This window comes from Mastomys coucha, unplaced genomic scaffold (genome assembly GCF_008632895.1).
Source record: "Mastomys coucha isolate ucsf_1 unplaced genomic scaffold, UCSF_Mcou_1 pScaffold6, whole genome shotgun sequence".
Classification (NCBI taxonomy): Eukaryota; Metazoa; Chordata; class Mammalia; order Rodentia; family Muridae; genus Mastomys; species Mastomys coucha.
In genome coordinates this window covers 44,563,408-44,580,813 of record NW_022196912.1, presented here as the reverse complement: position 1 = coordinate 44,580,813, position 17,406 = coordinate 44,563,408, and the positions used below count along the sequence as shown (strand labels likewise).

General features: G+C 44.2%; 1 protein-coding gene across 3 annotated transcripts in view; it reads right to left on the bottom strand.

Annotated features, from left to right (window-relative positions):
* The window catches only part of Eipr1 (EARP complex and GARP complex interacting protein 1), a 128,191-nt gene that overhangs the window by 13,916 nt on the left and 96,869 nt on the right, over positions 1–17,406 (bottom strand). For all 3 annotated transcript variants that reach the window (XM_031357252.1, XM_031357253.1, XM_031357254.1), the window contains one exon: positions 8,759–8,858. In XM_031357252.1, coding sequence (XP_031213112.1) covers positions 8,759–8,858 — 100 coding nt within the window. The remainder of the gene's footprint in view (positions 1–8,758; positions 8,859–17,406) is intronic.

Sequence of the window (17,406 nt, the reverse complement as noted above, 5' to 3'; positions counted from 1 at the left end):
TTAAAAAATTCAGATAAATTGAAATCATGTAACTTTTCTCATCAAAATGCAATAAAAGTTAAAAAAAAGAAAAAAAAAGAAAAAAAAAAGTCAGCTCACTTTCCTAGGCAATTGACCCTTAACCAGCCCCACCTCAGGGACCAACCATACTATGAGAGATATCCTGAAGAGGCTTAGCCAGCAGGAGCTGCATCCTCCAAAAGCCATGTCGCTGAGCTTGGAAGCGCCTCCAGTCAATCACTAGCCCACAGTTCAAGAGACAGCTCATGTGGGGGGTCCGCTGGACCACACCCAGGTCTCAAGTGGTACATAAAGCCCATACATATTAGTATGGGCTGTGTGAGACTGGCCATGTTCTTGCCAAGTGTAAGACAGCAGCAGAGGTTCTAAGCTGAGATATTAGGAAGTTCAAAGGTCAAGGCAAGATAGAATAAAAAAGAATCTCAAGTTTAGAGTTTCCATAGGGTCTCCCCTTACTTCACAGATGGGAAGACTAGACCTCAGAGGGTGTGAGGAACTCACTCATGGCCAAGCGGGCCAAGCGGTCAGTTGAGGGGAAACCAGGACCCGACCCCTGATCAGGCTAGTGTATAGATTACTAAGGCAAGGAAGAGGGAAGGTATACCTTAGAAACAGCCCGCTCAGGGCAGCAGCAGCATTTGCTGCAGAATGGTCATCATCCTGTTTCCCAGCAGCATGGAGACAGCTCAGCAAGAACTCCATAGGGGTCGACAACCATTGTCATATTCAGGGCTTCCTGGTCCAAAATGAATGATTAAAGGCATCTAGAAAACGCTTTCAGATGAAATGTCTCTAACCCCAGGACACAAACAAATGGGAACACCATCCAGTGAACAAAATATGGTGACCTTCTTGAGCCTCACACAGGTGCATTTCAGAAAAGCCTCAGAGTTAGAGTAGTGAGGACAAAAAGCTGCACTTTTACCACTATGGCCGCTGAGCCAGAAAGTGGTCAGGAGCAAGCACTACGTTAAAGGCAGCCCTGCAAAGAGAGTCAAGCACCCCTATTCTGCATCCTTCAAGGAGAGGCAAGGCTCCAGTACTTACAATTTAGGGTGCACTAAGCAACCTGTGTGAAGGCTGTGTGAAGGACGAGGAAGGTGTAGTTCACGTGACAACTCTGACCCTCCTACCCTAAGTCCCTTCCCAGCCTTAAGCATGAGTTGCTTGAAGCCAGTGACTAGTTAGGTATGAATGTATTTGACACCTGGACAGAGGACTCAGCTTTCTCATTGCTGGTACTGGAGGGATCTTGATGTGATGGCTAGAACTGTTGCAGCTGCCGTGCCAACATCGTGACACATCAGTAATAAGTAGATAGGGCAGAGCAGAGGGAGGTGGAGCAGGAGACCTTCGTGCTGTTGAGAAACTGAACCAGTCAACCTTGGAACTGCTTTGTCTTTTTTATCCTTGCATCGCTATCCAACTCTCTCTCCTTAAGCTACATTTGGCTCCAAGTGCAAATGTTGCCTATAACACCATCTGAAAGTACTGACCCCACCCACTCACCCCACCCCATTATCTCAGGCTAGGAATTCTACTCTAAGAGTGGTTTGGCTCTACTAGCTTCTGAGGATGAGCGTAGGCAGGTCACTAAGTCTTAGGAGTGGCATCTTCTAATGTAATTCAAATGCACAGTAGAGACAGTCCTTATAGGACTGGGTACAGGATCAAATAAAAGAAAACATCTCAATTGTCTGGCATGTGCTGGCCGTGCTAAACTTTTTTCTTCATTTTGTTATGATGTAACACACAACATGTGGATCATTTCAAGAGCTCTGGGCCCTGGGGATGAGATCAGAGCAAGTGTATAGTCTGTGTACAGATAGTGGGACTGAAGTTCATGCGGGAGCCTGGTTTAAGAAGGGCAGACTAACCTGCAGGAAGAAACCTCAAGACTATGGCAGGGTTACTGTTGGCTGCTTGTAAACCAGGCTTACAGTGAGAATCAGAAGCTAAAACAGCGAAAAGACCTGAAAAATATGTACTTTGGGTAGAGAACAAGCATTGTGAAAACCGTGGACAAACTAACATAGCTGCTAAAGAGACTAAAGTTACCAGAAAGACCTCGCTTTCAATGAAACAAAAGGAAGTCTACTTGGCCCCTCAGGAACTAGACAGATCCCATGGGCTCACAGGGATGAAAGAACTACAGAAAGCCTTTCCCTTGAGACAGAGCACCCCAGGGTGCCCTTCTTACAGAGGCAGACCAAAAATTGTTCTTGCTGGATTTCTTTTGCTGTGTTCTGCCACTGAAGCATTCAGAGGCTACTACCAGTCCAAGAAGACCTGACTGCCACTCAAGCTGGAAGAACACCTTTGCATCATCCACATGATGCTAATTTTACAGGGATGCAGAAAATAAAAGCTGCAGGGTCATGGAAGCTTCCCCCAGGATTTGAAAGGAAAGACTGGGAGACCAGGCAATGTATGGAAGGTCAGTGTCCCCAAGAGAGAGCAGTGCCCCTGAGAGAGCAGTGTGGACCCGTGAGGGTGAAACCAAAGTAGAGATCTCAATTTTGGGGGATAAAAAGAACACAGAACATCTACAAGGGAAAGCAGTGGGCACTGAACAGAGCCAGCCTAGAGGCACACGGTGGCTCAAGTCTGCTGGCCTTCACATCACACGGCCGTGTGCTGGTTGCCAAACTTGAAACTAGAGGTTTTAACATTTGTCCTGCTGAGTTCCAGTTTTGCTTTGGTCCAATCTTTCATTGCTATCTTCCTGTTCCTCGCTTTTGGAATAGAGATGTTTACTTGGTGCCACTGGCTATTGGAGTAAGCAATTTGTTTTTTTGAGTTTTATAGGGCACACAGCTAAGAGTGGCCTTGAGTCAATATGGGCTTTTGAACAATGTCTGAGATGTTAAGACTACACACTACTTGCAATGGGCTTAAGTCATTTTGCATTAGAAGATGGCTATAACCTTTGGGAGCCAAAAGAAGGTTATGCTTTAAATATGAAATGCCCTCTCAGTCTCATACTTTGAATGCTTGGCTCCCAACTGGTGCTGCTATATTTTGGGAGGGTCTGGAAATCTTAGGAGACAGGGACTAGCTGAGGGAAGTAGGTCATTGGGATATGCCTCTTAAGGTTGCACCTTGTCTGAATACTTTGTTCTGCTGTGCTTCCTGGCCACCTTGAAGTAAATGCTCTGCTCGGTTCCCTGCTGCCACCAGGGTGTGAACCGTTCTACTCTACCACCATAATATTGGTGAGGTGAAACTGTGCAAAATATGTCTTTCTTCCTTCTACATCATTTGTAACAGGAACTGTGACACAGCAACAGGAAAGCTAATGCAATCAAAGACCTGGAGACAAGGTACAGATGGGATCCTGCCATGTTTGTATGGGAACCACAGCTTGTGACACTACACATCAGAGGACACAGAAGCCAGTGTGTCATCTATGCACTACCATCAAGGGCACATCTTCCTGGGATGGTGTGCTTTGAATTGTACCCCATTGGCTGGTTGGAGGGTCAGGGGTGGGGGTGGGGTGTGGGTGGCTCCTAGGAAAGGGAGTCTTCCTGCATAGAAAATACACCCATGTATAGGTGACAGCATCAGGTAGTAGAATTATGCATCACAGCCGTGTACTCATGTTATACCAGACACAGCTCGCTGGCCTCTGCTTGTTCTTCCCCTTGTTATACAGAGCATCTTGGTTCTGGAAGGCCACATATGCAAACTCACGTGTACTCACCAGGATGGGCCAGAATGTGAAACTTGTTTTTGTGATACCAATAGACCCAGTGACCTCTGAAGAGACCATCCTAGATACAGTCAATTCCTTGGCCAGGAGTAAAGACCTTTTGTGAGGAACAACTAATGCTTAAAGAAAAGACCAGGAACAACTAAGTGGTACTGTGTCCAAGGTGTGGCTTCATTTCATTTTGTTTTTTGAAATAAGGACTCTCTAGGTAGCCCAAGATGACCTTGAACTTGAGCTCCTCCTTCTTGGGTCTCTAAAAGAGCTGAACTTGGCCACACCTATGACTTTCATGCTTGATATTGATCATCACTTGTTAACTTTGAGAACATCATTTATTCAGGACATAAACACAGGATACATTTCAGCATCTCAGTTTCTTTCTTCTTTAGCTCTTGCCTCTCTGCCCTAGGATCTTTGGTGGCCATTATCAATAAATAATCTGGTCTGCACATCAAGTACTAAAACATCACATACATGCATACATCTATGCATCCATGCAACAATGTAGCCATTCATCTACCAATGCACCTATCCATGCATGTACCTATTATCTAGTCTCCCACTAAGAAGCCTACCACCTAACACCTACTCACTCATTTGTCAGGTAAGAACCAAGTGCTAGCCATGCCACAGTTAGGGATTCTGTCCTTACACAACTCTGCCATTACATTCCATGTTCTCTAAACTGAAATGTAGATGATGGTTGGACAGTTGAGCAAGACAACCTGCCCAGGCTCATCATGTTTTACAGAGCAGCATTAAACAGGCCTTCATCCTAAAGCCTGCAGTACCACCTGATGACAGGCATTCCCTTGTTTGTACTCCTTTACCTCAGCCCTGACCCATGCCAAGGCCTTGTCTGTAGCCATAGGTTCTGCTGTGGGTCACCTGTCAGATGGCCCTGGATGTGGAGAGAGAGGCATTTAGAATTGGGATTGCACCACCACTCCAGTGTTAGCAGCTCCTTTCCATAAGCATACTTAGTCCTAAAGATGTGGATCTGCTTGTTGCCAGGAAGATGCCCCTACAGCTGGGGACACCAGCACTCAGCTGTTGGACACATGACTCCAGTGCTGGGGATCAGTGAATTATCTTAAGTATTTACAAAATCCAAGGACACAGATAGCTACTCGGTCACAGTAGAATATGAACTTAAGTAAATTACAAAACTGTGTACTTTAAAGATAGTTTGCTTTTAAAAGAAGATAGCTTCACATATAAGCTCTGAATTCACTCTATAGCATCAAGCAGACCATGAACACTTGATGTTCCTGCCTCAGGCCCCTTGTACTTGTGATGGTTTGAATATGCTTGGCCCAGGGAGTGGCACTATTAGGAGGTGTGGCCTTATTATAGGAAGTGTGTCACTGTGGGCATGGGCTTTAAGACTCTCATCCTAGCTCCCTGGAAGTCAGTCTTCTCCTGTTTGTCTTCGGAACAAGATATAGATCTTTCAGCTCCTCCTACACTATGCTTCCAACTTGATGCTAACAGACTGAACCTCTGAATCTATATGCCAGCCCCAAGGAGGAATCTACTAATAGAAGGTGCAGTGGGTACTCTTTTTGCCCTGCAAAGCAAAACTGTAGCTGTTGTAAGACATATAAGGCAAGAGGCTGGCCAGAGGGCCTTGGGTTATTCCCAGGCTTTGTTTTTATTTTTAAGATTTATTATATCTAAGTACACTGTAGCTATCTTCAGACACACCAGAAGAGGGTGTCAGATCTCATAACAGATGGTTGTGAGCCACCATGTGGTTGCTGGGATTTGAAAACGGGACCTTCAGAAGAGCAGTTGGTGCTCTTAACTGCTGAATCATCTCACCAGCCCATTCCCAGGCTTTCTTTAAGCCTTACGTGTCTCAGATGTAAAGTCAGAGATACCACAGCATTAAATATTAGCAGAGAAGACCCAGAAATGCCTATGGAAGCATATATATCCCTATAAAATGTACATATAAGTCAGGAAACTTTTAGATAGTAACCACTCCAGTTCCATCTCAGTGGAAAAGCTCAAAATGGAAACAGAAACTCTCATCTCACCTGGATGGGTGGAGGCCCCATTATTCCTCTGGGTTGAGTCTAAGACCTTAAATAAATATGGCCTCAAATGGCTCACAGACCTCAATGTAGAACCTAGAAACACAGGCACCTAGGAAGACCAGGATGAGAAAGTCTTCAGAATCCAAGGTTCCTTGGGTTCTCAGGCTTAAACTCCGAGAGGAACAGTACTGCGTACAAGTAGGGATACAAGAAGATATGGGAACCTTACACACATTGACAAAGTGAGAGAAGCTGATCGGGTCTTAATTCTGTGACATTCTGGAAAAAAACACAGCTGAAGATATAGTAGCAAGGCAAGAAGATAGGGGCTTACCTGAAGAACAAGAATAGAATAGAGAAAACAAGCTGAACACTGGGCCTTGAGGGCAATAGAGACCCCTGCAGGAGCCCCACCACTGTCCATCTGTCTAGACCACAGGGTCCAACTCAAGAGTAAGCCTTATGCACTGTGGAATTTGGGGATGTGATGCACCACTCATGGCCAATAGCAGGAAGTGCTGTGTGGGTTGCTGCTGAGGGGTATCGCCTATCTCAAGTCTGCTGTTCTGGGGAACAAATTCAGGGCCTGCTAGCACATGCTCTACAAGAGTGAGAGCTCTGCCCTTTTAGCTTCTTATTTTGACACAGAGTCTCACTACGTTGTCCTTTCTGATCCTTTACACACTCTATAATCAAGAAAGCCTTAAAATTACAATTCTCCTGCCTAAGCATCCTCATTAGCTGGATTATAGACCTGTGCCACATGAAATCTTTTTTTTTTTTTAATAAAAATCTCTTGTAGGAAAAGGTACAGGGTGGTGGGATTGCAGGATGTTAGGAAGAGAAATAACGGAAATATTTTTTCAAAGATGTAATAAACGCTATGCTAATTAAAAATGAGTTGGTACATAGGGAGGAGGGAAGGATCTGGGATTGGGGAGGGGATAAATATGATTAAAATATGTATAAAATTCTCAGCAAATAAATAAAAAAGAAATAAAAAAGTATCAACATGTGCTTTGTGCAATCACATACTAAAAAGATGAAAAGTCAGGCAGGCGACATGGCAAGATAAATACTTCCAAACTACATCTAGTTCTGGGAAAAGGAACCTAAATGTGAAAGAAAATTCCTGTGAACACTGATCATGAACTTCAGGCAGGACTGTGTCTCTAAAACATGCTTTGCTCCTTCACAGACGCAACCATCTGTAAGAGCCATCACCCTGTGTGTCCTGTGTGGACACTAGCGGAGGTGGCACCAGGCTCTCTGCTTTCCACATGACAGAACCACTGATGTCCACAGAGCTGAAGGCAGCAGGACATGGAGCTGAGCGAGCAGATGGAAGCAGGGAGACCGCTCAACCCTTCATTGGGGTCCATACACCCCACAGACCCTCACACTCCAGGCCTCCCCAGGGTTCAGCTAATGATTATAAATGGCAAAGGATCTCCAATTTAATTGCAGAAGGTAATGATGCAGTGAGCATAAGATTAAATTTACCACAGAAGGCAATATCCTCAAACAATAGAAGAAGAGACGCCAGTATGGGGAGGCTGCAATCGATGGGAAGGTTTCTGTATTAAATACCGCGGCACTGGGTCACAAAGGGGTATTGACAGAACTGCTGACAGCAGATAAAAAAGGGGGAGAGAAAACTAAATTGGTCTCTGCAGAAAATAAGTTACAGATTAATCACCACGACATGAAATGCTTTAGCGATGACTTGGGGTGTGAAGATGTGTTTACTGTCTGACCACAGCTCAGGACAGCAAAGGGCAAATGGAGCCTTCTCAACTCCAGAGTGTGGCCCCTTGGGCCTCTGCTGGGCACACCCCTGCTAGTGCTTGGGGACGATGTGCTAGGTCTTCCCCAGGGTCACAGCAAAGCCTGCCAGGGGAGGAGTATCCTTTCTTCTTCTAAAAATTGTGACAGCTAACACACAGCTGAAGGACTTAGAGCACTGGCTGACTACAGCTCAGCCCCACCATGTCTCCTAAGGGTGGGGTCTGCGAGTGTGTTCCCAGGGTTGGACCTGCCCAGGCGCCACCTCTCCTGTCTGACCGTTTACTGTAAACACTCCTGTGGATTTGGGGTTATCACACAGAACGTGGTGCTTTGTCTTCTTAAAATGATTTGTGTCCCTTAAATGCTATCGGTGCTCTAGGAAAACAGGCCAACTCAATCTTAAGACAGCGTGGCCAGAGTGTTTAAGCATTAAAAAGTCACTTACTATTCTAAGTCTAGCCTCTGCCTCATATCAACAACGATGCATCATCACCCATGTTGTCTTTTTTAACCTAGGGGCATTGTTAATACTGGAAGGCACCAAGACAACAGAGAGCTCAGCAAGTGTCATGGGAACAAATAAACACAAGACATGGCCACCTAAGGAAGCCACACACTCTGATGTTGTGAAGGTGACCATGCGGCCCCTGGGGACATGACATTATAAGGTTTCATTGCAAGGTTCCAGAGTTTTCTTCTTTATCCAACTGATACTTTGACAACACATATGATGAAATTATTAATGCCTGGGAACACGCATTTTTAAAAAGAAAGACTTAAGGAACCAAACATGAAAAAGGCATAATACTTAACTCTACAGAATACTCAAAATGAGTATCTGAAAACCAACAGATTCCCAAGAAAGTGCTAGAATTTATTTTAAAATTCACGTAAATACATTGGGAAGACAGCTAGCAATGTGGAATTCAGCTTGCGTAAGTGTTGTTTTAGGAGAATGCTCTGGAACCTGAAGTCATCCTCAGGGACCCTCAGTACCACTCACAGTGCTTTCAACTTATACCCAGAAGGCCTAGCGCTCAGTTCTTGGCTTGATGCCTCCGTACCTGCATCATTCCCTATGTGATAATTAATTTCAAAATTCCAAATGTGAGGACCAGGAAGTGTATTCTGCATTCAGCCAAAAGGTGCAATTCCAAAGACCACCAGTGAGAGCTTCTTCCTTCTTACTCACCACAGCCTGGCTTGAGCTGGGCTGGAGGTCCCACAGCAGGATGTGGCTGTCAGCCAGGGAAATGACCTTCTTCCCATCCCCCATCGGTTCCCACACGACACTAAAGAAAAACAAATGACAAATATTAATGTGACCAATGGGGACACCCAAGGCTATAGCCAAAGCTTTTATACATACCCCTCACACTTCGCAAGCTCTTTCTTGGCCCAAAACTTTTAGTGTTTATTAACAATGGCATCTAATAACACATGTCAGAGACACTTCCACTGTCTCACTGTCCCCAAAGTTATGTGTCAAAGCTGTGACCTAGCATGATAGACACAATTAAGGTTGAAGATCATGAGGTAGACTCTCTTGATGGGACCTAAGTCCCTATAAGAGGAGAGAGCAGAATTTGCAAGTCCCTGACTCTATCAACCATGTGAGGACAGCAAGAAGGCAACCATATAAGTCACAAACAAAACAAACATCAAATCTCACCAAGAATTAAATCAGCCAATACCAGAACATTGGCCTTCCAGCTTCACGAGCCACAAGAGCAATCCAGGATGACTCCAATGCTCACACTACACAGCTCACTGGTAGCTACAGCACGAACAGCTGGCCCAGGAGGATGGGCAACTGGACAAGGCACAGGAAGAAGTTCATTTCACATGTGAATGCCTTGTCTTCGGTGGGGCAAAGGCAACTCCTTTTAGGGGTCAGTAGGGCAGAGCTGAGAACTGTATCCATAATCCAGGTTCTAAGTGGGCCACCCACCTGTGACAAAAGCTATTTCCCCATCTGAGCCAATCACAGCCAGTGTCCCCGCTGTTGCAACCCAACTACTCTAACCATGGATCTGAAGAGTTAACTCTAGTGAGAATTTTGGTTTCTTTAAAAACATAAAAATGTTGTGTGAATATGTTTTTGTCTTAATCTAGGTGTGGGGTATGTGGCTGCTTCATATTGTCCAGAGCAGCTATGGTTTGTCTCGTGCTCTGGCAAGGGTATGATTCTGCCTGCTGAAGATAGTTTATGTCTGAAATTCTGGGGACTCTTGAGAGGGTATTAAAAATGCTGAGCCTAGAGCAGCTGCAGTTTATTAAGTGGCAGTAAGCAGAGAGAAAAGAAAAAATCGGATATCCTGATGACTAAGACCAACACTGCCCCATGATATTGACACCCCTTCCCCCTTTTATCCTTCTCTCCTACCTAGTGTTAGGTGGGGTTTGGAAGGAATAAGGGTTGGGGAGGGAGGCAGATAAAGTAACCCAATAAAGTAGCAAAAAGAATGGTTATGGTAACAAAAGGCAAACTGTTAGGTAACAAAAGGCAAATGTCTCAAAGAGCTGGGGTAAGTCTGATCAAAACACACAAGAATGAGGGTTCCTTTTTCTCCACAACCACTTCAGCACTTGTAGGCTGTTTTGTTGATCCTTGTCATTTTGATTGGGGTAAGATAGAAGCTAAAGTTGTTTGGACTTGTAGTTCCCTAATCGCTAGGGACAATGAACATTTTTTGAGATGTTTCTTAGACATTTTTACTTCTTTTGAGACCACTCTGTTCAGATCTGTAGCATATTTTTTATTGCAAAACAAAACAAAACATCCTCCCAATAGATCAAAGGCCAAAAGTGAAACCTAAAGCACTGAGACTACTAGAAGAGAGTGGAGGCAGTGCCCTACAGGACACGGCATTTGTGAACAGGATTCCATTTGCCCAGGAACTGAGGCTAATGATTGGTAAGTGGGACTTCATAAAACTAAAAGCACAACAATCAACTAAGACGATGCTGAAGATAAGAAAAAGGAAGAAGAAGGAGGAGGAGGATGAAGAAGAAGAGGAGGAGGAGGAGGAGGAGGAGGAGGAAGACGAGGAGGAGGATGACAACGACGACAACAACACAGAATGAGAGAGACTCTTTTCCAGCTATACATCTGACAAAGGGTTAATATCCAGAATACATAAAGAACTCAGAAGCTTAAAAACAGAAGAAGAAAGAAAGTAGGGGGAGTTGGGAATCTAAACAGAGTTCTTAAACAAGAAAGAAAATGCTAAGAAAAACCAAATATGCTCATCATCTCTGGCTATTAGGGAACTGTAAATCAAAGCAACTTAGAGATTCCATATTACCCAGTCAAAATGGAAAGATCAACAAAACAACCAATAACAAATGCTGGAGAAGATATGGAAGGAAATCCTCATCCACTATAGATATGATTACAAACTGGTCCAGCCACTCTAGAAATCAGTGTGGAGAGCCATCAAAAATAATCTATTTTAGCCTAAACCCAGGTATACCACTCCTCAGCACATGGCCAAGTCCATTCTTGGACAAGGACACAAAACTGAAGCTGAAGCTGAAGCTCCCTTTGTTATCTGGGATATCACACTCAATATGATCTTTTCTTGGTTCACCTATTTACTTACAAAGTTTATGGTTTCATTTTTCTTTACATCTGAAGAGTAACTGTGATTTCTGATGGTTTTAGGCGATTCCTGGGAAAGAGTCATTTGACACCCCCAGAGATTAAGACCCACAGGTTGAGAACCACAGCATTATACTCTAAATATTTATTTTTACAGCCGTAAGTAAGCATAGGTCTTATACCCTTGTCTATATCTATATATCTATACCCCTACAGTAGTATCTACAGTATCTATACCTCTCTCATCAAAAGGCATCTCCTTCTAGCAGATGAAGATCATTGCAGAACACTACAGCTGATGAAAGTGCAGAGAACAAGTGAGCATAAGATGCCCAGCCTCACCTGACAGATACACAACACGATTCCTGAACCTAAGGCTCGGGGATTATAGTGGAAGACGGGGTGGAAAGATTCTCAGAGCCAGAGGAAGAGCAATTTTGGTGTGAGAATTATCTCTTAGGTATGTCTGTGAAGCTACACCCATGAAGTCTCACCAATGTGGGTTAGCCTTAAGGCTTAGGGGCTGGCTTCTCTTCCTTTGGAGTTGTTTCCTATCCATGAAGACATGAGCAGGGAGCTTGTCATGCCTTTTCTGCCACAATAGACTGTATCCCCTCAGACCATGAGCCCAAATAAATCCTCCCTCCCTTATGTTGTTTCTGTCAGATATGTGGTCACAGCAATGAGAAAGGTCACCTATACACAGAAAACCACCTATGTGCATCCCACGCCATCCTAACCAGAAGCACAAGACCTAGTGATCAAGACACTGCTCCTGCTAACACAAGCCTACAATGGCACCTTTCCCCTGACCACCATGATGGCCACACACTGTTCCACCTTGCCTCCTCTTCTGTAGATCTGTCAGTCTCCGAAAAAAAGCTCACATTTCTCAGTATTTTGAACAGAGGAGAAGATAAAATGATTTTCAAGTGTCTGTAAAAGTAACTTTCATGTCAAAAAAAGAGAAATACATTCTAATTTGAAAACAAGTCTTACATGCTCAAGGCTCATAGGAAGCAACATTCATTTACTTTAGAAAATAACCTGGTTTTGAGTTATTACAGCCATTTGCAAAAGCTTTATGTCCCACACCCAAGTTCTCTGTCACTTGTTTCTGAAGGTCACGATGAATATAAAATCTAAAGACAGCATCTAAGAAGCCTAGAAGGGGCAGGTAGGCAAGACATGATATTTGCCAAATTCAAAGAAGCTCGTCCCTACTCTGGAACCCCAAAGGCTGGATAGGTACGTGATAGTATCACAGGCTGGCCTAGGGAGAGACTAGCTGACCCTGCACTTCACTAAATACTCACTAAACAAGGATACAAACAAAGCTAGAAATAGTCATGGGGCTACCTGTTGGTTGACTGGACTCTCTCTGAAATAGGTGCTCTGGGCTTCTAGTGTCCTGCAGATGACAGGGCCAAAGCAGGGAAATTCCTAGGCACCTAATCATAAGCACACAAATATCTTACACATGTTAATCTAATCTGAGGTAGGGATTATCACTGTTCTTCACTGGCCCAAAACGGACACCGAAAAGAACAAGTCAACTACAGGGAACCACAGTCTTAAGTGCCTTCCTCTCACTGCCTCTCCCACAGACAGCAGTGAGCTGGCCTCACGGGACAAATCACCTCTCACTGTTCACAACATCTGGCTTCCTGGCCCAATGTCAATTCTCACAGCCTAGAACAGCCCTGCATAGGAGAGCTCTGAAAAGAGGTGAGACTTCTGTCTGCTTCTTACATGTCCAGTATACTTAAGATGTACAGAGGAGAACTGAGTAGATCCCATGAATCAGGTACAGCTCAGGGAAGAGAAGCCCATTCACAGGACTGCTCCCAGAAGAACAGGCTCCTCCCCAGGAAGAGGGCTACTAGGGAGATAACTCTTGTGACTTGCTGAAAGCAGGTAATTAAAGCCCTGCAAACGTTGATGGACACAGACAGACTCTTAGGCCCTTATCCAAATGTGTCCACTCCCATTCCCAGTTGTAACTGTAGTGTAGCCTGTGCTGAAGTCAAAGCTCACACACATGCAGCTTGTATGCCTTGCCAACTGCATTACTGGCAATGTCGCTTCTTCATCTGGTACTTCTAGGGACCAGGAGCAGACCTCTGCCATACTGCCCCTCTGTCAACAGTGTTATCTGCTGACACAAGTTTGGGAGCAATCTTCTATGTCTATCATTCTTAAACTCCACAGGCAAAACTAGGCTTGTTGAATTTTATCTTTTAAGAACCATACACTGTCATATTTTATGGAAATACTGCCTCCTCAATTTTAGTTCAGTGCAACTCTCAACAGGAAGTCTGCTTCAACAATATTGCAGTAACAGGATACATGCCAGACATTGCATGCCACTACTACCTTATGCAAGATACTGCATGGCACAACCTGTCTCATGCCAGGCACTGCATTTAACTACCTACCACATGCCAGGCTCCGGATGTCACCAACTGCCATGTGCTGGGTGCTGTATGTGATCTCTTTCCTTAATGCAGATACTCACCACCACACACTTAATAGGGATACAGGTCACTATAAACTTAATGCAGATACCACTATACACTTAACACACCTACTACTACAAAATTCCAAGTTCTTTTGCTGTACCCCATAAACCTTGCTGTGTGATTCCACTGTCATTTGTCTAGAGACATTTGTTTCCCTTAAAAGTGTTGACGTGTTCTCTTAAGCCTGGTGGTTGGAAATCACCTAGAGCTCTCTCTCTCATCCTGCTGCCTTCAGGGGCTTAGCACACAGACTTGCTACACAGTGGCCCTGTGGCCCTGGCTTCCCTGATCTTCACCAGGGTTTGCTAATGGCAGGTCAGCTGACCATCTTTACTGCTCCCACATCCCTCTGCCAGCACTTCCCTCTCTCCTTGGTCAGTGAGCTTGGAAAACATAACCACCCACATCTTTGTTAACAACTCTTGTTAACAAAGTAATAAGCAGCCCTGAGTGGACACTAAAGGAGTTCTCCTCTGGGCATTAAGTTCAAGATGGCACCAGCCTTGGTGACACTTCTTTGAATTATGGTGTTAACTTATTCTGCACACAAAGTCAAATGCCCAAGTTAAAAAAACGTGAAATTAGAAACATTGGCATCCCTCCCATTCTCCCCTCCTGGGATGACTGACACGCTGCATGGTCACATGCTCTCTATGTCATCTCTAACATGCAGGGTGCAAATAGCACATTACAAAGGTTCCTGGAGGACTGTCACCAGCCATTGGCATCACTGTGTAATCTCTGTTCTTTCTCAGAATTATCCCAGTTACTCTAGGTCAAGCACACACACTTCTATCTATAGGCTTCACAGAAGTAAATTATATAGATTTCTGTGATATTTCTTATCTTTTAATTTTTATTTTCTGTGCATGGGTGTTTTGCCTGCATATTTGTCTATGTACCACATGAGTGCCTGGTAACCATGTAGGCCAGAAATGGACATCAGATATCAGATCCCCTGGACCCAGAGTTACAGATAGTTGCAAACTGCCATGTGAGCACCGGGAATCAAACCCAGGTCCTCTGCACAAACACTAAATGCTTTTAACCACTGACTGATCTCTGCAGCCCCAGGATTTTTGTGCCTTTAAAATCTGGTTACTACTGTATGACAGCTCTGGGCTTTTTTCCAACTTTTCACATAACTGATTTGTATAGTAAAGCAGTAGGTATCTTGGAAATACACTTCTTGGCACCCGTGAAGATCAAATTAGTTCTCAGAACTGCAATTTCAGGTTCAACAGACACATGTGCTTGCAGGCTCTTCCTACAGAGGTGCTTCCCGAGTTTGGTCATAAATATGATCCTGGCCATCCTCTTAAGAACTCCCAGTTCCCTACCAAAGCATATGTGCTGTTTTGATTTACATTTCCTTGACAACGAGATAGTTTGTACATCCTGTAAAGTGTGACTGGCTGCCTCTAGTTCTCTAGCAAACCCCTTATTCTTTATGACACGGTCTCTAAAAGGCACCCTTCACAGGAGCTTGCTGACTTGTGAGGACTCATTCTCCATCACTGTTTTCCGGGAACAAACTCTCAGTGAACAGAGGCCTGAGTAGGTGAAAAATTACAGGACCAGAGAAATCATCAGTCTTTCTTTTAGAACTTAAATCTAATCAACTATACAATAAAAAACATGAAAATATAACATTAAGCAAAATCCATAATTTGTTCAACAAAAATTCGAAAATCTTCAAGTTAGAAGTTGCTGTGTCAAGCAACTTGAGAAAGTGTTTGTTTTCAAGCCTCCCCCACAAGGGCTGGATGGTAAACAATATGGATCAGAAGAGCAGTGTGGCTTCTAGACCAGCAGCAGAGTGCTCCCTGATGCACAAAAGCAGCTAGAGGCAATACAGGACCAAACCTTGGCAGTGCAATGCAATAAAACTTTATTTACTCGAGGGCCCCAGTGAGTGGGAGGTGAATGCTGCCTACATCATTGCCAAAGGAAAAGGATTAGCAGGGATACAGAGTGCTTCATTTGTTCAGAGTGACTCACTGTGCTGAGTCTTTTCTCAGTAAAATACCCGAGTCATACATTTAATGTCAATTCATGCTACCGCTCTGCTCCAAATGTGGCCACCCTCCTCATGATCATCCTTCTTGCAATCTTTAAGAACAGGCATGTCACCTCAGAGAGGTGACAAAGCTCCCTCGTGCATTAAGGACAGCACCTGGGAGGAGAGAACATGCCGCAGTCATGGCAGTCAGGTCACTAGGCTAGCCTTTACAGATTACACCATAGAATATCAACCCAGGAGTTCAGAGGAAATCAAAATGGCCCAGGCTTTGGCCAGAATAGCCCAGGAAGGGGGCTGCTGGCATCCTGATAGATGTAGTAATATAATGCTCACCCTGCTCATTCTGTGTCCTGTGACTCTACCTGTCCCCAGCCTCCTTGTGAAAGCATGGTGCTCCAACCCTGTATGACAAGCATCTGCATTCACATCCCAGCAGCTGCCGGATGCCACTGTAGCCTCTTCCCTGCCCTTGGCTCATAGCACTCTCACTTCCAACAAAAGGCCGCCCTTCTAGGTGTAGGTAAGGAATGTCAATGAAAGTCCTTTTTTTTTTTTTTTTTTTTGGTTGAATTTTTTTTTTTTTATTTTAGATATTTTCTTTATTTACATGCGAATTTCTCCTTTCCCAGTTTCCCCTCCAAAAAACAAAAAAAACAAACAAAAACAAACCCCTGTTGCCTCCCCCCTCCCCAGAAAGTCCTTTTTATGAATCTGAAAGTCACAAATGATTTCTATTAGCAACCTAGGAGCTGAGGTGCAAACCTACACGCAAAAATTCTCCAGAAACAGTAAAATGAGGCTACAAGAAAAAAAAAAGCCAGCATGGTGGTGCACACCTTTAACCCCAGTACTCTGGAGGCAAAGACAGGAGGATCCTTGTGAGTTAGAGGGAGTTTGATGGAGCTGCAGATGTGGAGTCAGCAAGGGAGTGCCAGTCACATGACATCTGCAGTCAGCTCTCTTTCTCCTTTCTGATCAGTTCAAGACCCCAGGCTCTGAGATAGTAGTCCCCTTGGTTGTGGTAAGTCCTCTTCAGATCATGCTTTATGTGTTCCCTACATGTGTTCACTGCCTCATACAGAGTCTGGGACTGAACTTGGGCTTACACATGATATCCATTCAGATGGTAGCAGCAGCAACTTTGGTCACTAGAAGCATCCTTCGAAAACAGCCATGCACCTACATACACACAAGGCACATGCAGTAACAACCAAACCTTGATGTGCTTCCTGGTATTTCAAAGGTGTCTGCAGTGGGCTGAGGCCTTCAAGTTCTTGCCTTACAACTGTCTGTCTCTCCTGTTCAGAAGTATAGAAAACCCTTGGAGCCCTGAAACTAATGTTCTCAGGTAGGGCCCAAAATGGACTAGTCATGTCAACTCTAAAACATGGCAAAGTTATAAGTAAAGTTTTAACATGTTTCCTAAAGATTGCACAATTTTAAGGTGTAAATTATAGGGCAACTAAAAAAAATATATAACAGAAATTCTTTGTTTAGGCAATCATTCCTTACCCATTAGTAAATGTTGGCCAGCACTAGAATTTGGTCTAAATGTAAAGGGCTTGGGATGAAGAACACCTTTATCAAGCATTACTCACAACTGACTCCCATGTGTTGTCTGAAGGCTGGAGTCCCAAATCTATCTGTTTACCATGACACTTAGGTTAGAGCTCAGCAGAGGAAGGTATACC